This window comes from Mustela lutreola, chromosome 9 (genome assembly GCF_030435805.1).
Source record: "Mustela lutreola isolate mMusLut2 chromosome 9, mMusLut2.pri, whole genome shotgun sequence".
Lineage (NCBI taxonomy): Eukaryota > Metazoa > Chordata > Mammalia > Carnivora > Mustelidae > Mustela > Mustela lutreola.
The window spans coordinates 128,121,513-128,146,998 of record NC_081298.1 but is presented as its reverse complement, the minus strand read 5'-3'; the positions used below and the strand labels follow the sequence as shown (position 1 = coordinate 128,146,998).

The 25,486-nt window shown below is 36.6% G+C and overlaps 1 protein-coding gene across 2 annotated transcripts in view; it reads right to left on the bottom strand.

Annotated features, from left to right (window-relative positions):
* The window catches only part of ATAD2B (ATPase family AAA domain containing 2B), a 150,457-nt gene that overhangs the window by 14,073 nt on the left and 110,898 nt on the right, over nt 1-25,486 (bottom strand). The window contains exons 20-24 of one of the 2 annotated variants that reach the window (XM_059132520.1): nt 21,207-21,342; nt 18,674-18,870; nt 15,050-15,209; nt 3,124-3,246; nt 234-371 (exon numbers count right to left, since the gene is read on the bottom strand). In XM_059132520.1, the coding sequence (XP_058988503.1) occupies nt 234-371; nt 3,124-3,246; nt 15,050-15,209; nt 18,674-18,870; nt 21,207-21,342 (754 nt within the window). The remainder of the gene's footprint in view (nt 1-233; nt 372-3,123; nt 3,247-15,049; nt 15,210-18,673; nt 18,871-21,206; nt 21,343-25,486) is intronic. The other variant, XM_059132521.1, reaches the window with a different exon arrangement.

The following is a 25,486-nucleotide window of genomic DNA, read 5'->3' as shown; positions in this document are numbered from 1 at the left end:
CTTAAAAAAAAAAAAAGAAAGAAAAAGAAATATCTCCTGAATTAGGCCCTCTTTCTCTACAGTTAGAGAAGTATACTTCTATCCCACCACACAAGTTCTTCACCTTTGGATAGAGAAAAGATGAGAAGACCTGTGAGAACACAGCAGCACCTAGTCTGTGTCCCCAACTCCTAAAAAATCTGCATCCTTCTCAGCTCTTCCCACTACTGGATAACATGGTCTCAAACACTCACATGCACATTTATTTGCAGAGTTGTGCCAGACATCCAATGGATTTCTTTGTTTGTGCCGAAATGCCTCTTCAACTCTAGTTTCAGTCTTCCGAGCTCCAGTGCCATGAGGATTTATTTGTTCTGCTGTTACCGATAAGCCTGCGGGCAAAAGATAAGCAACACCTATTTAAATATTCCCAGCTACATAAACCAACATGGTTTAAAAAAAAGTCTGAAATAAAGAACTAAGTTTTAGTCATTAATTACACCTGGACAGTTTGTAATTCAGATGAAAACAGTATCTTTTGTTTAAAGATGAGAAAGAAATTAGATATAAAATCAAAAAGAAATAACCCAGCAGGCCATGCGGAACACTTAATCCCCAAAAGAACCCTATGTTTACTCGGCTTAATTTGCAAAGCCACACAGTCTTATGACTGTAAGACAATGATAAGATTTTTTCTAAGTTACTATTTCTGCCATCTTAGAATGTATAAGTGTTTGTTGGGTCTTTAAACCTCATTCACTTGAACTGTTTTCATCTGGTATTAGGTGCCTGTCAAACCACACTGCAGGAAGTTTGGTTTTCCTACACTGATCTTCCTAAGAGTAACCACTCCATCTCAATTTCCTTCACTAGACTTGTTTCTTCTGTGTGGTCATTAAATATTGATCTTTCTCGGGGTTGTCTCTGGAATCCCTTTTCTTCTCACTCTGATCTATACCTTCTACCAAAAAGTATCACTCATGCCTTCGGCTTCTATCATCATTACATAATAATTCCTAAATCCACATGTTTAGCCCAAGCACCTCTTGAGCTTCTGATCCCTATACCCAACTGCCTATTTGGTATCTCCAATTGGGTATCATAAGATGGGTCAAATTAAAGCTAACTAGTTTATCTTTCCTCAACAAAAAACCCGTTCATCCCTATCTCTATAAAGATATTCCCTACCTCTACTGATAGTATTAGCATCTACTAAGTATTAAATCAGTCATATGAGTAGCCAATTTTGACTCTTCTTCCCTTCACAATAGCCTCCTCCCCTGCCCCAATTTACATTTATACCATTCCCTCTTCGTAATAATTAAAACTCTGCACAACTCCAACATCTTTTTTCCCCCAAAAGCTTTAACGAGGTACAACTTACACGACAAAAAAAATCACTCATTTTAAGCATACAATTAAGTGATTTTTAGTAAAGTTACAGAGCTATGCAATCACCAGAGAAATCCAATTTTAGGTAACTACCCCAGGCTATCACTAATCTACATTTCGTCTCCACAGATTTGTCTTTTGTGACTGAATTCTTTCACTTCAGGTAATGTTCCTGAGGTTCATCTATGTTGTACCATGTGTCAATAATTTGTTCCTTTTTATGGCTGAGCAGTATGCCATTTTATGATATACCATTTTGCTTACCCATTCACCAGAAGATGAACACTTGCATTGTTTCCAGTTTTTAGTTGCTGTGAATAGTCTTTGTAAGTGCATATGTTTTCATTTCTCTTGGGCTGTTTCCAGGAGTAGAATCATGGGTCGTATAGTAAATGTTATACTTAATTTTTTAGAAACTGCCAAACTGTTTTCCAAACTGGCTCCAACAGTTTCTTGACTAGTCTCTCATCCTCCTATCCTGACATACTGAGACCTTGCTATTTCCTGCTGCCAAAGTAATTTACCAATTCATTTCACAGTTTAAAATATTTCAGTGACTCATACTGAGTATGGCAATGGTTCTCAAACTTTAGTGTACAAAAAAACCACTTGAATAGTTCATTAAAGTACAGATTTCTCAGCCTTATTACTCTCAGAGAATCTAATTCACTAAGTCTAATAAGCTGATGTGGGTATTAGGCACACACACACTTTGAAAAACACCTACCTACAGAATAAAGTCTTAAGCTCCTCAGCATTGGCATCGATTCATTCAAATATTTATAGGATAGTTCAAGGGACTGCAGTAGAGCTACAAATAAGCCATTCATAATACTTATATTCCAAATAAGAAAGAGAGACACAAAAAAAAGACAAAATGCCATGTGCTATAGTGGCCAGTGCCTATATTAGATTAGGTAACCAGGGAAGGCCTAACAAAGTAGGAAAAAAGCTTCTTAATTTCAGTGTTCTTGACTCTGCTCGCCTTTATTTTCCACCATTCCATCAAGCTTCATCAATACCAGTTTGTAGTTCTTCAAATATACCATGTTATTTCATATCTCTGTGCCTTTACACATGCTATTATCTGCTGTGCTTACAAATACCTCCTACTCCTCTGTCACTGCCTCCCTTCTTCTGCTCCACTAGTAACAACACTCCTTTATTCATTCCCCAAACTCTAGACAAAATGCTGGGATCCCTAAAAAGAGGTCTTTCCTCTGTGCTATAAACATGTTCGACCAATTAATACATCTCAACAGTACTTGATTTGTTTTATAATTCTGTCTCCTACTAAGTGAGTTCCTCAAGGACAGGCTTATACACTGAATGAACAAACCATATTTGCTAATTCTGTTAATTTTACATTAATAAAACTACACATAAATGCCAACAGGGAAAACACAAACTGTATTCCTAAAAACTTTTAAAAAGTAAACCCTCTACAGATATGAAAGCCTATAAATCCTTTAAGAATAAGAATCAAAAATTAACAGATCTACTCCTACAAAAAAAAATTTCACTGAAAAGAACTTTCTGTAATTTGCACTGCTGTACTTCCTAAAACTGTCACAGAAAGTAAAATTTTAAAATACATTTGAGAATTTGCATGGCACATTAGTATCAGGAATATATAAAGTCTATGCCTCAAAGGAGATTATTTTCATAATACCAGCAACACTAAAGAAACATCATTTGGTAACACTCAGTGATTTCTTGGTCTTCAGGAGCAAGCTCATTTCCATAACTCACCTCTTTTTATTCTTGCTTCCTTAATTTCTTCACAGAGTTTATTAAATTCTGGATCCAATTCTGCTGCAATGATGGCATGTGCAGTGTCCTTCAGGGTACAAGCCCTGTGCCTAATTATTTTATCTGTTAAAAAAGTTGGTATACTTGAAATAACATAAACAAAGGGCATCTTAAAAAGAGAAAGCAAAGAATACAAACATTTAAATAAAACTATAAAAAGCATTTCAAGGTGAGAAACAAGCTCATTTAAATGATGAGTAAAATATGAATATAATACACCACTTAGTCACCTTGATAATTCTCTGAAAACTGTATTTTTTAGAACTTCAAAGTACAGGTGACCCTTGCACAACAGAGGGTCAGAGGTGCCAAATCCTCACATAGTCAAAAACCTATAACTTTGACTCCCCCCAAAATAGTAATAGCCTAGTAATAGCCTAATGTTGACCAGAAATCTTACAGGTAACATAAATAATCTATTAACACAAATTTTGTATATTAAATGTATCATATACTATATTCATACAATACAGCTAGAGAAACGAAAATGTTAAAAAAAAAATAAGAGAAAATATATTTATAGTACTGTACTGAATTTACCAGAAATAAAAAAAATCCATGTGTAAGTGGACCTATGTAATTCAAACCTGTGTCCTTCAGGGTCAATTGTACAAGGCCTATTTAACAACTCATTATCTCAAAGATACAAAGCTTTATTTTGTATTTTTAAAAAACAAAAATGTATGATGTTCAATAAAAAAATGTTAAGAGATTCAGAGGACATTAACCATATGTCCAGCATCAGAGTTGTCACAGATAAATACTGAGGATCAGAGAATCTTATATAATTTTCTCCGTAAGTTAAAACTGGTCAAAACTGTGAAGAAAATAATATACCCTGAAGATAATACACCCTAAGTAACAGTGACCTATTAAAAAACCTAACAGAAACAAAAAAATACAGCAAGACACTCTAAGCTGAAGACTGCTAGACAGTGTAAAAATCACAGATAAGGGGCGGGTGGCTCAGTGGGTTAAAGCCTCTGCCTTCGGCTCAGGTCATAATCCCAGAGTCCTGGGATTGAGCCCCGTGTCAGGCTCTCTGCTCAGCGGGGAGCCTGCTTCCTCCTCTCTCTCTGCCTGCCTCTCTGCCTACTTGTGATCTCTGTCAAATTAAAATAAAAATCTTAAAAAAAAAAAATCACAGGTAAATCAAGAAGGGAAATACACCCGTCTACCTGGCTAGGTAAACTACAGCTGACACTTGCACGGAGTCTCTGGTTTACAGTAATCCAGAAGCCCCTATTCATGAACAGTACAACATAAAAAGGACTTCTGAGAGCTATGCAGCTCTGAAATACCAAAAGGAAAGGGGTGCCTGGGTGGCTCAATTGGGTAAGCATCCAACTCTCAATTTCATATAGTGTCGGGCTCGCACTCAGCCAGGAGTCTGCTTGTCCCCCTCCCTCTGCTCCCCCCACCCCGACTCCTCTAAAATAAATAAATAAAATATTTTTTAGAAATAAAAATAAAAAAATAAAAATCAAGTAAATATATCAAGGTCACTTATTTTACAAAGTGTCAAGAACTAAAACCCCAAGTCTCAAAATAACATCTGCTTTTCAACCCTAGTAAAGGCAAAAAGTATAGATGGACATTTTTTTGTAACTGCTCTTATGAGAAAGCCATAACAGTTCATGGTGGAAATCTTACAAAAATACGTAACACTCAAAAGGCAACACTGGTATATTTCCTTGCAACACATTTCTCTAAACATTCATTCAATAAATAATGGCAACTGTACCAGAACCTGAGCCAGGTAACGCTACATGGTAATGAGCAAGAGAAGTCCCCACTTCGAAGAAAATTTTCATATTAGTATAGGACAGAGATGTTAATCAAATAATCCCTCATACACACATATAAACATTTCCCTCACCCTTCCCACATCCCCCCAAATCTTGAGTAATAGCTATGAGGAAAACCCACATGGTATTTGGTGTGGGGGTAAATTTGAATTGGACAAGTAAGCAAAGGCCTCTCTGAAGAAATGGAATTTAAACTGAGACTGAAAGCACGCACTGGAAGCCACCTGAAGAGTGGGGGGTAAATCAGCGTAGGTTCAGAAAATACCATGGGAGAAAGTTCTGGAGTAAAAAGATCTTAGAGATTTCAAAAAACTAAAAGGCAGCCTCTGTGGTTAGAATACAAATAAACAGGGTACCTGGTTGGCTCAATTGGTTAAGTGTCTGGTTAAGTGTCTGTTCAGCAGGGAGTCTGCTTCTCCCTCTGCCCCTCATCCCCCTTGTGCTTGCTCTGTCTTTCCCTCCCTCTCTCAAATAAATAAATAAAACCTTAATTAAATAAAAATAAAAAAGAGGGGCACCTGGGTGGCTCAGCTGTTAAAGTGTCTGCCTTCGGCCCAGGTCATGATCCCAGGGCCCTGGGATCAAGCCCTACATTGGGCTCCCTGCTCAGCAGGAAGCCTGTTTCTCCCTCTTCCACTCCCTCCTGCTTGCGTTCCCTCTCTTACTGGCTCTCTCTCTCTCTCTCTCTCTCTCTCTGTGTGTCAAATAAATAAGTAAAATATTTTTAAAAATTTTTAAAAAGTACAAGAGACAAATGGGAATCTGACTATTTAAAGGACTCAGACTTTATCTAAGAGCAATGAAAAGTCACTAAAAAGATCAGAACAGGGAAGCAACATGATTTAAATGAAGATCTTCAAAAGCTCATCTCTAGGGGCACCTGGGAAGCTCAGTCAGTTAATCAACCATGTCTTGACTTTGGCTCAGGTCATAATCTCAGGGTCATGGGATCAAGCCCCACATCAGCACCGAGTCTGCTTGTCCCTCTCCCTCTGATCACCCCTGCTCAGGGGCGTGCACGTGCTCATTCTTTCTCTCTCAAATAAATAAATAAATAAATAAAACCTTTTTAAAAAAAGAAGATCATCTCTAGCCATTACCTGGGAATTGTACTGAAGGGGTCAAGAATAAAAACAGGGAACATAATCAGAAGGCTCTTTTTTTTTTTTTTTTTTTTTTTTTAAGTGAGAGAGGAGAGCAAACTGAATGAGGGTGGAGTAAGACTGGGGGTGGTGAAAAAAAGATTACAGACTTGAAATATGTTCTCAATAATGCAACTTGATGAAGTGCAGAGTGAGGTATGGATCAAGGATAACTCTCTAGCTTCTTGCATAAAAAATGGGAAAATGGAAGTAATACTTATAAAGATATAAAAAAATTAGAGAAAAAATTGAGAGGGAAGGAGGAAAAATGTCAGAAATTAAAGAGTTTATTTTGATATGTGTAAAAACAAATATCCAAAGGAAATAGCATAAAAATATGAAGGTAAATGAATATAGGTCTCAAGAATCTATGACCAAAAAACCACAACTGTATAATCTGAATTTATTATTTAACATTCTCTTCTTCCCTAAGTCTTAAAAACAAAAAGGATATATTAGAGATAGTAAACTCCACATATTTAAAGTATACATTTGATCACACCAAAGAGAATAAAACATATTGGAATAAACTTAACCGAAGAAGTAAAAGACCTGTACTCTCTCTGGAAACTACAAAACACTGAATAAAGAAACTGAAAGTGATACAAATAGATGGAAAAATACTACATGTTCATGGATTGGACAAATTAATATTGCAATCTGCAGATTCAATGCAATTCCTATCAAAATGCCAACAACATTTTTCACAAAACTAGAACAAAGAATACCAAAATGCACACTGAACCACAAAAAACCACAAGTAGCCAAAGCAATCTGAGAAAGGAAAACAAAACTGGAGGTACACAATTTCAGATTTCAAGATGTACTACAAAGCTGTAAGAATAGAAACAGTGTAGTCCTGTACAAAAACAAGACACAGGGATCAACAGAATAGAAAACCCAGAAATAAACCCACGCTTACATGGGCAATTCATCTATGACAGTAAGGACAAGAAGATACATGGGGAAAAGACAGTCTCTTCAACAAATGGTGTTGGGAAAACTGGACAGCCACATGTATAAAAATGAAACTGGACCACTTTGTTACATCATACACAAAAACAAACTCAAAATGCATTAAAGACTTAAGTGTGAGAACTGAAACCATAAAATTCCTAGAAGAGAACACAGACAGTAATTTCCCAGACATTAGCCTTAGCAACATTTTTCTAGGTAAGTCTCCTCAGGGAAGGCAAACAAGAGCAAAATTAAGCTTCTGAGACTATGCCAAAATAGACCATTTACTTTCACTGTAACTGATGTGATTATTTGTAAGGTTGTTATTTATTTTCCACTTGTTCCATTTGCTCTTTGTTCCCTTCTCCTCCTTTCTCTTACTTCTTTTGGATGTGTACTTATATTTGATCCCATTTTATCTCCTTGTTGGTTTATTAGCTCTAACTATTTGCTGCACTACTACCAGCCCTCCTCGAATTTAAGGAGTATTTCTTTTCTCTGGTCTCAGACAGTTTCCTCCCAAGTATACACCAGTGTTCAGCTCAAGACAGGAAGAGGATCTTCTGCAGATATCCAGAGTGCTCTCTGTGCAGCTTTCTTTCTGCCCTGAGAACTCCACCTGCTTTGACCTCCTTACATTCCCAGCTCTGTCTCTGTAATTCAGGTAGACTTCCAAGTCCTGCCTGGGCTCTTTCTTCCTTCCTGTACCACAGTCTGGAAATTCTCCAAGCAACTACAGTGCTTAACTTATTTGTTTCTCATCTTTTGGGGAACACTATCCTTCATTTCCTGATATCTAATGACTTCAAAATTGTTTTTTCACACATTTTATTCAGTTTCTTTCACTGTTTCAGGTAGGAGGGAAAATTCAGTTTCTTTTACCCCATCATAGACAAAATCAGAAGTTTCCTGGTAACTTCAAATATTGAGAACCAAACCATAACGATATGTAAAAATCCAAACTAGGATGTAACTTAATTTTTCAAAACTATTACTCTACTGTTAGAAGTTTTAGTTGCTCCAAATTTTAGATACTACACAATAAAAACCTAAATTAAACATCCTTAGAAGTATTATACTTTCAAGCTGATAATACAATGTTTGTGGTGCATGTGATACCACAATTTTCTGCCACTGGCTTTCTACCCCAGCTTGAAAAAGCTAAGAAAGAGAGAAGTGAAAATATAAAGCCATGTATCTGACACATTATCAATCTAAAATAACTCAGTGGTCTTTCTTTTTAAATGTATGCCTCCCACCCATATTCCATCCACACTTAAATGGGAAATGAATGAATGAATGAATGAACGCATGAATGAAAAAAAGAACCATAAAAATTTCCCGCTGGTCTGAAGGATAAGGAATTTATTCTGAAGAGCATCTGCATTTATGAGGAAATAGTATTTTTCATGTGACTATCATTGTAATTATTTTTAATCATTCTTAGCTTAGAATTGTGTCTATGTTTATACACAGCAAAGAATCATAAGCTTATAGAACATTAAAACCAGAACAGATGTCATGTTTTCAAACTTCATCTTTTTTGAAAGGTGGGAGGGGGTAATCTTAGAACCTTATAAGCATGTGATGAAAATGAAAAATTATACATGTATACAATTTCGGATGCTGTTCTATAGACTCTCATGGACATCAGACTTAAAATCCTTGTTTTAAAATGTAAGTTATGGGGGCGCCTGGGTGGCTCAGTGGGTTGAGCTGCTGCCTTCGGCTCAGGTCATGATCTCAGGGTCCTGGGATCGAGTCCCACATCGGGCTCTCTGCACAGCAGGGAGCCTGCTTCCCCCTCTCTCTCTCTCTAGCTGCCTCTCCGTCTACTTGTGATTTCTCTCTGTCAAATTAATAAATAAAATCTTTAAAAAAAAAATAAAAAAAAATAAAATGTAAGTTATGTATTTACTACTTCTTTTGTCTCATATTTATGATCTTAAGAATCTCAAAATCCACATAATATGAAAGTAATAAAAGCACAACGAAAAACCACACACACTGGCTCTGAGGACAGAACTCAACCCATTCAGTTGTTCCATATAAGATTTGTGGATATGCACACTAAGTACGTAACCTCTGAGCCTCAACGCCCTTATATCTATAAAATAAAGGTAGGATCACCTACATTTTTGGGGCAAACTGATGAGTATCTATAAAATTAATTGAATTACTACTTTCCTCAACACCCCAAAACCAAATAATCCTGTCAAGAAATGGGCAGAAGACATGAACAGCCATTTTTCCAAAGAAGACATACAAATGGCCAAGAGACACATGAAAAAATGCTCAACATCACTCAGCATCAGGGAAATACAAATCAAAACCTCAATGAGGGGGCACCTGGGTGGCTCAGTGGGTTAAAGCTTCTGCCTTCGGGTCAGGTCATGATCCCAGGGTCCTGGGATTGAGCCCTGCATCAGGCTCTCTGCTCAGCGGGGAGCCTGCTTCCCCCTCTCTCTCTGCCTGCCTCTCTCCCTACTTGTGATCTCTGTCAAATAAATAAATAAAATCTTAAAAAAAAAAAAAAAAACCAAAAACCTCAATGAGATACCACCTCACACGAGTCAGAATAGCTAAAATCACAAGTCAGGAAACAAGAGATGTTGGCAAGGATGCAGAGAAAGGGAAACCTTCTTACATTGTTGGTGGGAATGCAAGCTGGTACAGGCACTGTGGAAAACAATATGGAGGTTCCTTAAAAAGTTAAAAACAGAATTACTCTATGACCCGGGAACTGTACTACTATTTATCCAAAGGCTACAAACACAGTGATTTGAAGGGGCACCTGCCCCCCCCCAATGCTTGTCGCAGCAATGTCCACAATAGCCAAACTGTGGAGAGAGCCCAGATGTCCATCAATAGATAAATGGATAAAGATGTGAGGGGTGTGTGTGTGTGTGTGTGTGTGTGTGTGAAACAGAATATTACTCAGTCATCAAAAAAGCAAGCAAGCAAGCAAGCAAGCTTACCATTCCATCATGCATAGAACTAGAGGGTATAATCCTAATATAGAGGGTATAATGCTAGTAAGTATAGTGCAAAGTAAGTCGATCAGAGAAAGACAATTATCATATGACTTCACTCACATGTGAACTTTAAGAAACAAAATAGAGGAGCATAGAGGGGAAGGGAGGGAAAAATAAAATAAGATGAAATCAGAGAAGGAGACAAACCATAAGAAACTCTTAACTATAGGAACACACTGAGGGCTGTTGAAGGGGAGGCGGGTGGGGGGCTAGGGTAACTGTGATCAGCATACAATGAGCACTGGGTGTTACATACAACTGATGAATCACTGACCTCTACCTCTGAAACTAATAATACACCATATGTTAATTAACTGAATTTAAATAAAATTAAATTAAATTTAAAAAGAATCACTGCTTTTATGAATGTAGTAACTATTATCAATGCGTCAGTGTATCTTTTGTATTTTGGCAAACAGAAGTACATTAGCTGTCCTTTTCCTATAAAATTATTAAGAAAGATTAACATTTTGGGATGCCTGGGTGGCTCAGTGGGTTAAAGAAAGATTAACATTTTAAGCAAAACTAATTTTTATGGGATAATTTTTCATCTCAAATTATTTCATAAAAAAGATATTTCGTGTATTTACTGGCTCATATCTCCATTATGTTATCATGTCTCCACTTTATAATTTCTATGTAATTTGAAACTCCTTCAGTTAGTACCTAACAAGAGAACAACTGATGAAATTTACTCACTGGCCACATTTACTAAAAACATGCTCCATACATACACCTGCACAGATCCTGTTCCCAATCAGCTTAGAGTTGAACACAAGGTATAAGGATATGTGAACAAGTAACCACCTCGGGCCAAGGGAGCAGGTGGTGGAGAGGTAGGTAAAAACTGTCTCAGAAAAGTTACAGAGTGCTATGATTCCAAGATGAAGGGATGACTTATAACTGGAAGGACATTTAAAAAAAAAAAAAAAAAAAAAAAAAAAACACTTTCACGAATGTAGCTTTTAGTATTCCTTGAAGGGTAAGTGGATTTTAAAAGATACATGTAGTTTTAAAAACAATGTACTCTATGTAACTTACACCTATAAAACCGGTTTACAAAGAAAAAGCTGTACACTCTCCCAAGAGGTACCATTTAACAAAGGTACCATAAGTTCCAACAGTAAGACTCGACCTAAACTGAGAAATGGGACCTAAATTTCCTAGGAGAGGATTCCTCCTAGGCTTCTCTTTCTTCTCATCCCGTATACCACCTCTATGATCTCATTCACTCCTACACGCTGATAACTCCAACCAAGTTTTTTGCCCAAATGTCTCCCAAGCTCCAGAACTGTATACACAACTACTACTCTGCAATATCTGTTTTATCTGAGTGCACCAAAAGTTAACTCATACTAACATGTCCGAAATTAAATATAGCATAATGCCTATCAACCTGTTCCTCCACTGGTTTCCTCCTTATAGTCCTTAACCACTCAGACCAAACACTCAGAAATCATTCTCGATTTCTGTCAGTCACATCTAATCAATCCGTCACTAAGCCCTCTGTGTTCAATCTCACTAAGCCTACTACATAGGCTTTAGGCATCTTCCAGGCCAGAGCTGTACATTTCCAGCACTGACCACAACTTATCCGTAAGAGAGTATCTCACACATGGGTGCTCAGTAAATGGAGACTTGGTGAGAAGGGGAATCAATTAATTTCCATTCACTCTTCCACCCGATTCCACACTGTCCCACCCTATTCTCCAGCCACATTCATTTTTTTTTTTAGAATCTTGTACACTACTTCTCTCGGCCTGGAATGAATGCCCTTCCTAACCTTAGTCATTTCTGGGTAGTGTCTTCTCCTCTGTGCTCTATTCATACTGTGTACGTATTTCTAACAGAGACCTTATAAAACTGCATTATAATCATCTGTGGTCACTTCAAGACAAAATTTTTAATTGCCACTTCTATGCTATCTCTATACCTTAATAACCTATTATAATTACAGGGGCACCTGGGTGGCTCAGTTGGTTAAGCATCCGACTCTTGATTTTGGCTCAGGTAACGTTCTCAGGGTTCTGGGATTGAGCACCATGATGGGCTCCGTGCTCGAGGTGGGGTGGGGAGGGGTTCTGCTTGAGGATTTCTCTCCCTCTCCCTCTGTTCCTCTCCCATTCATTCTTACTCTTGCACTCTCTCTAATAAATAAATAAATCTTTTAAAAAAATAAATAAAAATAAGTAGAGCCTTTAAAGAGGTAATTAAGGTAAAATAAGGTTGCATGAATAGGCCCTAATCCAATCTGTGTCCTTATGTGAGAAGAGGAAATTTGGATAGAGACACCAAGGGTTTGTGCACACAGAGAAATGACCACATGAGGGCACAGCAAGAAGGTAGCCATCTGCAAGCCAAGGAGAAGTCTCAAGAAAAACCAAACCTGCTGACACTTTCATTTAGGACTTGGAGCCTCCAGAACTGTAAGAAAATTAATTTCTGTTCTTTAAGCCTCTTTAAGTCTATAGCACTTTGTTATGAAAACTCTCTCAAACTAATACCATAACACATAGCATAATGTCTGCCACAGAGCAATTATTCAACATGTATTACATCTGCATATCTCTACCGTTAAGAGACAAGGACTATCACAATCATCTTTGTATTCTAAGCACCCGGTTCAGTAACTAGTACATGGTACTCACAAACACTAATAGAAAATATTAATGGGTTTGGCTGAAGCACAGCCCACAGAGGGCTCCAAAAGCTAGGGTAAAGCTGTGAGCTTTTTTCCTAAGCAAACTGGTACAAAACAGAAGATTCTGAGAAGACTACAAGACTAAGTCTGAACTTTCACCAAAATGAGCTCAATGGTCTGTTTGTGAATGAGACTGGGGGCTAGAGAATGTATTGTCTACAAGACAAAGAATGGGGAATGGCTTAACATATACAGTCCCATAAGATAATAATTAGGGTCAAATATCTGAGATACTAGTTACATTTAGAACTATAAGTTAAAATCCTTCTGGCTAACATATTTAATTTCTGTCCACATCATCCTCAAGGGAGAGAATCTGGGTAAACACTTAGGCAACATGGATAGCTTCCAAAATACTGGCTTTTGTCTTCTATGTATATGCTAGTTTTTTTCCCAAATGGCCAAGAGCTCTGCAAAACAGAACACTGTAAGCTTCCAAATACTCATGGGAGCTTGTAAAAGTAATACAACACTCATGTAATTTCTACTTGCTACACAACAGACCCTGAGGTTGTTTTCCTAATACATAACAAGTGGTTCTGCTGCTAAGAAAAAAATAAGCCTCTTAACTTAAAGATACGAAATAATCTAAGAGCCAAAATCGTGCTTTTGAATTATATCACACTCTTTGCATCTAAAACAGTGAAGAAAGAAGTTATAAGTGCACCATGTCAGCTCTGTGAGATAGAGCCTTATTCTTTGATTATACAACTGCATCAGATAGGAAAAGCTTATTATGCACCAAAAACCATGGTTTCTTCCTCAAAAGTAGTATTATTTCAATGTGTTTATAATTAAGGAACATAGGGTGAAAAATCTGAATTGATCAGATTAACCTTTATGATTAACCCAATGTGGTTATAATTAAGCAAATTTGGAGTGACCTCCACTGGCTTTCTCTAACCATTCAAATTTATTTTTCACTATCAGTCCCTAGATTTTTTCCTAAATGTGGTCCAGGGAATTTAATAAACAGGTACCCGCTAATCAACGACTTTATGAAAAATCAAGGCACAATTTAAATAAACTAATGATGATAACAAAAATAAAAATATGAACTACTAACCTCTATGGAACACTTAACAAGTCTCAGGCATTATGCTAAGGGCTTAATATACTTAGGTTGAACCATATGAAAACGGTAGTTCCATAAGATTTAACCTAATACATTTTCTCATTTAACCCATACAACCACCCCAATGAGAAGAATACTTCAATTATCCCTATTTTGCAGATAGGGACACTAAAATGGCCTTGGTGTACTCATATTAAACATATACAATTTTAAGAACACAACATCAGATAAGGCCACTTGGTGATCATGATGAATCAAGATAAAATTAAGAGCACTCCATAATCATATCTAAACATAGACAAAAGCATGAACATTGTCCTAGCTACAAAAATAACCAAATATAACCCTTCTTGGATAATACGAATGACTGTTTCTTCTTTCCCCATCCCAGTTTTAGCCTTGCTCCATTCTTCTTGCCTTTCAGGTTCTTAAAATACCTAATCACAAAGTTACCCCCACTTTGTAAGAGCATCCAATCTACTAAAATGCCTGACTTTCTTAAATCCTCTCCAAAATCCTTAGCACAAGCTCAAATCCCACATAGTTCCATATGATATATATTCTTTCGTGTTACAATGAATCAGTCAATTCATCTTGTTTTAACTACAGATATGTTCCTAGAGGTCCTTCCTGGAGGGTACTCACAGAGCTGGGACTAGAGATTTGAGTACAGGGTGGGATTAGGGACAAAACAATAAAGTAACATTAAAAATACCCACAATCGACAGAATACACGCTGTCTACCTAAAGGGGTCTTTTACTATATAAACTTATCCTATAATGAGTTCCCCATCAATTTGGAATTCCCAGTGTTTATCAGCACTGGTGTTTACTAAACAAATAAATTTCACATTCAATTCTCAATTACTCAGTTTTCCACCCTACCTGAACAAAATAAGAATCTAATTCCAAAAGTAAAAACTAAACACTGAACAGAATACCTAAAATATAAAATCCTAATTTAAACCCATTATTTAATAAAATAATAATTACAATTAAGTATGATTTCCTCATAAAGAAGTTTCTAAATACAATAATATGTCCTTACAACTAATTTATCTACCTAAACATGGGCATGCTTTAGTATTTACACTTTCAATCAACTTCTTATTGGTCACCAAAGTGAATCTTGCCCAGAGCCTCCTTACCTCCTGGGTCCTTATCTGGATTGTACTCTAGAGCATTGCTACAGATGAGGTCAATATCTTTCAGAAAATCCTTAGCAGTCAGGTAATTATGCTTATCAATTTTAGTTATTACTGTTGATAAATCCATTGGTTCCTTGATTACTTCAAGATAATCTGAAACCTAAAACAAAGAAGGTATTTTAATGAAAATTACTTCTATTTCATATGACCTACTCAGAAAAACACAAAACCATGTGGTTATTTAAAAATTAAGTCTAAATATCTTAAAAATTACAAATAAGGATAAAGTTATAGAACATTTATACTACTAAAGTTACTACTTTGAAGTCAACTTTCCATGAAAGCTTCGGTTTCAAGTCATATCTAAATCAACACTGAAATGTTTCTCATTTTGAAATATAAAAGCCAATTTTGTCAGCTTTCCCCGCCCCCGACCCCGATCCTTTGGATCTACCTGAGAAGAAAATGTATTCGTAAAAGCACCCAGTAAGTATCAATAAATATTACTTTAAGAAATTTTTTGAAGGAAATTAAGAAACACAGATTTTTCATATTACTAAGGAAGTCCTCTGGTAAATCTCTTTAATATCTTAAAACAAAAAAATTTTTTCTTTCTCATTTTCCAGAGTGAATCATTTCATGGAAAGTGTTTTCTGCTCCTTTGGAGTCATTACAAACATTCTGAGTAAATTATACAACAAAAATAAGTATTGCCTTCAATGACTAGTAAAAATTTGCTTGGACTTCCCTAATGATAAATGAATTCGCAAGCAAATGTGCTCTATGTGCCAACTTTCTGGGAGATAACTCAAAATAGGAGGTAGTAAGTCAGGATTTGCCCAATGTTTTGTAACATTTGGCCACTAAGAAAGCTCTACCAACCTATCTACCTATTGCCTCCCCCAATGCAAATCTCAAATCAAATAATCAGGTTTGATACAAAAGCAGTCTTAGAAACATCTAATTAATCCAGGACCAAATTCTGGAGCTAGGATAATTTCTGTTCTATGAAAATAAAGGTTACTTTTTCTCCACTGTAAATACACACACACAAACATATACATATTTTATACATTTTTTAAAATTTTTAGGTAACTGTGTGGGCATGTGATAATTTTTTAATTTCTAGAAGCTGAAAATGTCCTTATAGGGGAGGCAGTGAAGCTATACTGAACAAATAAGAGCTCAGAAGATATTAGTTAGATTCCTGGTTCTGGCATTTGGCATGCCTTGTGTACATACGGAAACTGTTTATTAACTGCAAAGCACTATAAAAACTTATATTATCGGGGCAGCCTGTGTGGCTCAATTGGTTAAGCATCTGCTTCTCCCTCTCCCTCTGCCCCGCCCCTCCACTCATGTCACTTTCTCTCTCACTCTCTATTACACATTTTCTAAAAATTTACATTACTAAGATTATAAAATTTTTGCTCCAATATCTAATTTTAAGTTCAATGTTTATTTTCTAAACTTTTGTTTTCTCTGAAGTCTGCTTTGCAGTTCCATAAAGTTTTTAGACATGTCAAATTCATTATCTGAATATAAATTTTTATTTTTTAGGTTATTTAAATATTATCTTGTGTGGCACCTGGATGGCTCAGTTGGTTAAGCATCTGCCTTTGGATCAGGTCATCATCTAGGGGTCCTGGGATGAGCCTGACTCCAGCTCCCTGCTCAGCGGAGAGTCTGCTTCTCCCTCTCCCTTTACCCTTCCCCTCCCTCACCCTCCTACCCCTGCTCTCTCTCTTTCAAATAAATAAAATGTTAAAAAAAAAAAAAAAATTTTGTTTTCCCTTCATGCTTCAGAGAGACCTCTATGTTTTCAGCTTTAAGAGCAAAGAACCAGTAGCAGAATGAACGTAAAAAAAAGAAAACAGAAAATAAGAAAACATAACCCTTGAATAGAAGTTTTATCTAATCAACATTTTCTATCCCCTTCCAATGCCTTACCAACCTTAATAAAACTTTTATTCTACCACAGATGGCATTTGAAATCTGATCATTTCTTCTGTTTAGAATGAAAGAGAGTTCTCTGGGGGAAGGGCAAAACTGGTTCACTCCCAGTAGAGTAGGCTGACTTGAGGTCAAGCCCTTATCAATTAAGTGTCAGAGGGGCACCTGCATTGCTCAGTCATTAAGCTTCTGCCTTCAGCTCAGGTCATGATCCCAGGATCTTGGGATCAAGCCCTGCGTCGGGCTCCCAGCTTGGCGGGGGGCCTTCTCCTCTCTCTTCCATTCGCCCTGCTTGTGTTCCCTCTCTCATTGTCTCAATCTTTAAAGTAGGCTGACAGTTTTAAGATTATCTGGTAACACTAAGAGGGGGAAAAAATGTTCCAAAAATGTAAAATGTTATGTATTAATTGCTAAAGCAAATTAGGCAATTCCTGTCTTTTCAGTAGAAAAAGATTTAAGGTATAGCTGTGATATAAGGTAAGGAATGTGGACATTGAATTTCAAAAAAATCTTTCAGTCTTGGCTACGTTGCTTGCCTAGGAGCCTCAGTTTTCTGAGCTGCAATGTAAGAATAATAATGACCTTGTGAGGTTGTTAAAAGAATCAATGGATAGAACTATGTATTGTGGATAAATAAAAATATACAAATAAAGTTACAGACAGTCCCTTTACTCCAAAAAACAGACAAAAACCAAAAATGGAAAAATAGCTACTTTCAGAGGGGAAAAAACCCATAATGCTAGCTTATTCTTTCTGGTCATACGTGACGTAATGATTCCAAAGGAATCTGCTCAGGTCCAAAAGTACAGGTTTCACAAGGACACAACATTAAACTATGAATCATTTCATAATTCAAATTAAAAAAAAAATGGAAGAAAAAACTTAAAACCAACAACACCAAAGCTGTTCAAACATGGAGTCTGAACTATAAGAAGAAGGTCAGTAAAGACTGCATTGTGTTCATCCACACACTATATTATCCCAGGATAAAAAAACAAAAACAAAAACAAAACAAAACAAAAAAAATTTCATCTACAGTATTATAGTAGATTCCAAATGGAAAATTTCTTTTCTTATCATCACAAACCATGCTCCCACAAGGACACAAAACAATACACATAAAAAGTGAGAAATTTTCCACTGGGAGCAGAGAAAATCCTTGCAGGGAAAAACAATTTTAGTTACATAGGATATACTTAACTTCAAACAGCATCTTTTAGTCACAGGCATTTCCAAAATATGAAAGATAAATTTCAGGTTTCTTTGCCACCACTTTCACTAAGGTATACATAATTTGGAAAATGCCAAAATTAATTGGTATTGGTTAGTTAACACCAATATACTTTTTAAGAGCAAAATTTATCCTGGAATAAAAATAGTCTAGTATGGACATTTCACTAAAGTAACTTTTAATCCTCTTCTTAAACTGAAGAGATAGAGATCACAAAGATCAATTCTCTTTAAGAGGACATACAAATTGGTCACTATTTTCATCCAAAAGTCACCAGATTTTTGCTGATGACATCAGCAGTTATCACATGGATTAAAATTTTACAGGCTAGGGGTAATATTCATCCATGCCTTTGTTTTTTTTCCTTCCAAAAAAAGATGTCAACATTTTTTTCTTTTAGCCAGTTCAACTTCACTGTTTGCACACTACTGAAACAAGACCTCTTCAATATCCACCGGTTTGCTGAAGATGTTAAAGCGTTTATCTGTGGCCAGCCTCTTGGTTACATCCCTGAGAAACAACCGCAACTCTCTTAAAGTATTTTCCTCCTGGTCCTCCATCCGGTTCTTTTCTGATTCTGATAACTGACGAGGTGGAGAAGGTAGTGCAAGGGGAAGCACTTCCATAGCACAAAGACCTAAAGAAAATAGACGAAAATGTTAAGATTCCAACAGATCCGGGACAGCAATAAAGAATTCCAAGTACATATAAACAACCTGTAAACCCAGTAAGTAAAAATGTGAATGGAAAGTAACAGGACATTAGAGAACAAATTTAATAAAACAATTCATAGTAGGACTCCTTTAAATGGCAAATGATATGATTTTAAATAATTTGATTTTGAAATATGATTTACATAAAACTTACTAGAAATATTTCAAATAAAAAAAATATCTTTAGGTGAAGAACTATATGCTGATTTGCTTAAAGTCAATGTTGTTTAAAAACCCTCTTCTCAAAATGGGGTTGCCTTATGTGCATGAAAGTGAAATAGACAAGTAACCATTCTCTGATCCTTCCCCCTCCCAAAAGTTCTAATTTTAGACAAGTCTTCTATTCATATTCTTAGTACAACATAGTAGGGGTAGTGAATGCCATGTACCTGTGCAGAGAGCAAAAAAAAAAAATTACAAACTGGGGGCACCTGGATGGCTCAGTCATTTACCTGACTCTTGACTTCAGCTTAGCTCATATCTCAGGATCATGAGATTGAGCCCTGTGTGGGGCTCAGCGCTGCACAGTGGAACCTGCTCAAGACTCTCCCTCTCTCTCTGCCCCTCCCTACCCTCTCTCTCCCTCAAAAAAAAAGGGAGAGGGACTAGAAGAAGAATCCCAAAAACATGAATAAGATAGAACATCCAGTCTACAGTGATATATATAAAATCTATAATATTCATTATCTACCGTAAAACAAACAAACAAAAAAATCTCAAAAAGTAAAGTATTAACTTTCCTAAATACATTATTCCCTAATTCCTTAAGACTTTCCCAGTATCACACTGAATTTGAGGATTAAACTTTTAAGGATTATGGCTGATTTCTAAATAGCCCCTAAGATGAAAAATTAAAGTAAATAGAAGCAACTCAAAAAGAAAAAGAATTATGTTCATCTTTAACACAGAAAATTCAATCTATGCATGAGACTAAAATGTATCTGGAATATGCAAGATAAAATGATTCATTTTCATAATGAAATTTTTTAAAAACTTATTTAGATTAACGGGAGGAAACAACCAATAATCAGAAAGTGTAACTTCCATATTTAATTTCCCAAGGTTTCTAGGGGGGAAAACACCCCACAACTACAGCCATTTGATAGATGCTCCTTTTTAGAACTCTGAGATAATGTGGAAATGAGTCACTAAAGAACAATTAAATGATTGACGTGTTGGATAAGATAATCAATAAAAAACAGAAGTAGAATTCAGAAAAGCAAGGACTTGGAAGGGGTAGGAATGTATTTAATATCCTCCAACAATCACATGAGAAATATAAAGATAGAATGATGGCAAAGACACTTAAAAACTTGTAACAGGATTGCTATTTTCAAGAAGAGGCTGAAAGAGTACAAAGAAGACCTTATCTTTTATACATCTTTAAGACTAGAAAGAGTCTCTTAAGCGACTTAGAATGCACTCCTCACTTAAATCAAGGGGCTGAAATTTGAAATATTATGCTACTAAGCCAAATCCAAGAAAATTCTAATACTTAAAGTCATGATAGGTTTCCAAGTGCCTACCATAAGATACCTAACAGAATAGGTACTCAATAAAAATGTGAAAAATAAATAAACCAGAAAAGGCAAACATTCTGATCATCTCTTGACCCATCACACGTACCATGACCCACAAAGTAATCAGCACACCACCCAGTGTTCTCAAAATTATTGTTCAAGTCCTCTGTCCTTAAACTAACTAAAAAAGAACAGAATTGAAGACTTTTTGAGCCTCAGAATGTGAAATCTACCAGAGCATCTGAACTGAAATGGTAAGAAGACTTCATTAACAGTCGCTTGTTAGTAGAGCTGTAACTATGAGGCTGTACTTCACAATCTCAAGTCAGGTAAACACAATTACCTCTCCATCTAAAGAGAAATTTCCATCCAAAGAAAATGTGTCCATCTAAAAAGAGCGAATCTAAAAAATCGACTTTACTTCCACAAGAAATTTTTTTTTTTAAGTGACAAGAAATGGCATTTTTAAAAAAGATTTTATTTATTTATTTGACAGAATGAGAGAGAGAGAGAGAGCACAGCAGGAGTGGAGGAGTGGCAGGCAGAGGGAGAGTAGAAGCAGGCTCCCCGGAGAGCAGGGGGAACCCGATGTGGGATTCAAACTCAGGACTCCCAGATCATGACCTGAGCTGAAGGCAGTTGCTTAACCAACTGAGCCGCACAGGCGCCCAGAAAGGGCATTTCTTAATTCCATTCCCCCTCCCCTTCTCCCATTTCCCTAAAGGCTTTGGGAACTTTACCAGTGTGTTTCCTCCGTGGTGGAGCCATTGATGCCTGATTGAGAATCAATTCTTGGAAAAATTTTCTTCTGTCTTCTTCAATAGGCCTTTGAATATACAAGACCTCTTCATACTGTATTCTAAAGATACATTTAACCTACACACATACACACAAAGACATTATGTAGAGAATTAAAAGTATACTTATTACACCAAACTACAATTTCTTCAACTTCCAGTACAATCTTTAATTTTTATTCACGTAGGGTTCACGTGGGGTTAGTTAACCCAGTCCTAAGGCTACGCTGTTGAGAGACTCAACCTCATTGTCTAATCCATAATGGGAGAATGACCAGTTGCCCAAGTTATTAATACATTATACTATCCCTGAAAGAGTCAACAAATAATAGCAGAAAGGATAACCAATTATAATAGTTTGATGGCAAATTTCAAAGGACTTCTTGCATAAGAGCTAGAAAGTAATGACCTAGAATCTACACTAGAGAGCTGGAAGGATGCTAACAACACCGCCTTCTTGTACATTATTTCTATGTACTTCCTATTCAGTGAGTTCCTTTCCTGGGCTCTTTTCATCTCAAGTGTATTCCACTGCATTTTCCAGAATCCTGGTTTCACTGCAAATAAACTAAACCTTCAGTTCCTCCCCAGAATGCTCCACAGTAACACCACCTTCCACACAAAACTCCCAAGCAATATTAAGCCAGTCATTCTCACATCCCTCAATTCCTCGCACTGGTGATTACATACCCTTCCTTTGTTTACCTTCTCTATAGAGCCTTTGACCCCAGATGTCCCCCTTGCAAGACAGGCTGCTTAAAACCTCCACATCATCCACATTAATTCTACACACTTCAATTTTTATGTTTTCCTAGAAGGTCTATATTCCACTTCTAGACACCAAACTCCCTGAGAACAGAAACCATCCCTTATTCATCCGTTTTCCTACAGCTACCACATTGACTGGGACATACTAATGTGTAATTAGCATGGAATGAATGAGTAAAGTTTGCAATTTCCTTCCCCTAGATCAAAATGGCAACTGCAAATGAAAATGGGAAAAGGTCACTAATATAGAAAGAAGAACCAACTACAAGACAATGAGAAAACACTGGATCAAAATTCGAAACACATTAGATCATAGCCCAAATTTAGTCACACGTTTATGATAAACGTTAGATAATTCATTCTTTGTTATATCTAAGCACTTATTGAAGACTAAAAATTTCTAAATATTTCAATCTTTAGAACTCCTATATATAGGAGTCCTTCATTTTATACTTCAGAAAACTTAAACTTGGAAAGGTTTATGTAATTGGCTTAAGGTCACAAAGTAAATTAAAAAAAAAAACCTACATTATGTAATTTCTAAAGACCTTTTCCAACTCTAAAATTCTAACATAGAAAAGAAACAATGAAAAGTAGAATTCAAAATTTGGATGGGCAAGTATTTACCTCAACAGGAAGCCAGATCCTTTAAGAATTTATAAAATTTCACCATGTGCCCTTCTAATATTATTTTGTAGACTACTTTCATGTAAAACTTCCCCCAACCCTTTGATCTATGCTTCATTGGTCCTTCCTGGAAAGCTCTGCAAAGCAAATTTACTGCTGAATGCCCATGGTGTGCTAAATATAATGCCAAATACTGCCATTACAAACTTGAAGGAAATACAATTACTTCCTGCTGTCAAGGATCTTAAAAGTTTCGCAAGAAAGCATTACGGTACCACACCAGAAGTGTCCTAACACTTGTTGAGAAACAGAAGAGACTCTGCAAGAGGTAGGGGTGAAGAGGCATTAGATGAGATACAGCAGAAATAGCTAACATTAACTGGGCCTTGAAAAATAAATAGAATGCAATACTCTAGAAGTACCAGGATTTTTTCAAGAGTAGCAAAACATTTCATCTCAGTTTTAAATATTCTCTCTCCTGATCATTTTTCAACACTGTGTTAAACTTTGTGAATACAAAAGCATACCAAGAGTAAGTCTGTGGTAATACTCTAAAACTCTTGCCAGGTTATTACCAACAGCTTAGATCCATCACTTTACAAGCAGGCTCATTTCACTTTAAATTTTCTCCCAGCTTTATCTTCTGACATTCCCAGCCTCAAATTTCATGCTGCAACTAGACAAGAAGCCTCAGATGACTCCCTGAAATCATGCTTTCTCACACTGGTTCACAATGATCACTATATGTGCTATCCACTCCTTCCTAACCCTGGTTTTGTTTTGTTTTGTTTTTAAGATTTTATTTATTTATTTGACAGACAGAGATCACAAGTAGGCAGAGAGGGAAGCAGAGAGAGAGGGGGAAGCAGGCACCCCGCCAAGCAGAGAGCCCGATGCAGGGCTTGATCCCAGGACCCTGGATTATGACCTCAGCCAAAGGCAGAGGCTTTAACCCACTGAGCCACCCAGGTGCCCCTCTAACCCTGTTTTTAACCCTCCACTCAAGCCAATGCTTTCTGGATGATGCTTTCTCTGACCTTCCCAGATACACGCAAGCATACCTTCTAAAACCCCTTATTAGACTTTAATTTCAATGCTTTTTAGTAAATTAATTCAGTTGTGCAACCATCACAAGTCAGTTTTAAAACATTTCCATTACCTCCAAAGATCACCCTCATGCCCATCAATTCCTACTCACACTCACACTCCCCACCCAACAACCACTGATTTAACTGTCTCTAGGGATGTGCCTTTTCTAGAAACTGTATCATGTAGTCTGCTCTCTAGCTTCTCTCCCTTAGCATAATATACTGAAACTCATCCACACTGTAGAATGTTATCAGTTCATTCCATTTAATGCTGAACAATATTTTACTGTGTGTATATATAAATGTTTGGTTTCTCCAATCACCAGTGAATGAATAATGGGCTGTTTCCACTATTATGAATAATGGTAGTAGGAACATTTGCATTCAAGTCTTTGTATGAACATATTTCTCTTCTGTAGTTACATTGGAGTGGAAATGCTGAGTCATATCATAAGTTTATGACTTCCATCTTAAGAACTGCCAATTTTTCAAAAAATGACTACAAGCTTTACAATTCCACCACCAGTATATAAGGCCTCCACTTTCTTTAACATCCTTTGCCAACACTCAATACTGTCTAGTAGTTGTGCAGTGGTATCCCATTCCTGAATGACTAATGATATTAACAATCTTTTCCCATGCTTTATTAGCCCAAGAGAATACATACTCTTCAGTGAAATGTCTATTTAAATCTTAATTATAGTCTTTTTTACCTTAATTGTGGTAAAATAGTCATAACATAAAATTTGCTATTTTTATCACTTTTAATTATATAGCCTGTGCCAGTAAATATATTTGCATTATTATGCAACCATCATACCATCGAACTCCAAAACTTTTCCATGCTCCCCAAGTGAAATACTATATCCAGTAAATACTGATACCCCATACTCTCCCTTTCCCCAGCCCCTGACAATCACCATTCTACTTTCTACCTCTGTGACTATGACTACTCTAGGAACTTTTTAGAAGAGGAATCACATATTTGTCCTTTAGTGACAGGCCTATTTCACTTAGCATGATGTCTTCAAGGTTTATCTATGCTGCAGCCTGTGTTAAAATTCCCTTCCATTTTAAAGTTAAAAATGTTATACTGTATGTATATGCCACACTTTTTTTATCCAGCTATCTGCTGATGGACATTTGTATGTTTCTACCTTTTGGCTATTGTGAATAATGTGGCTATGAACATGGGTATACAAATACCTGTTTGAAACGCTGCTTTCACTTCTTTTGAGTGTATGCTCAAAAGCAGAATTGTTGGATCATACGATAATTCTGTTTAACTTTTTAAGGAATCACTGTATAATTTATTTTCAATGATACTGTGCAATTTTATATTCCCACCAGCAATACACAAAGGCTCAAATTTCTTCAGGTCCTGACCAACATTAGCTGTTTTCTGTCTGTCTGTTTGTTTGTTTTTTAAGATTTTTATTTATTTGACAGAGAACGAGAGAGCACAAGCAGAGGGAGAAGCAGGCTCTCCACTGAGCAGGAAGCCCAATGTGGGACTCGATCCCAGGACCCTGGGATCATGACCTGAACCCAAGGCTGCTTAATCAACTGAGCCATCAGGCATCCGCATTTTCTGTTTTTATGATAACAGCCATCCTAATGGGTATGAACTGACATCTCATTGTGGTCTCAATTTGATTTCCCTTTTGATTAGTGATGTTCAATATCTTTTCATATGCTATTGGCCATGTGAATATGGCTCTTTTAGGGGAAGTATGGTTG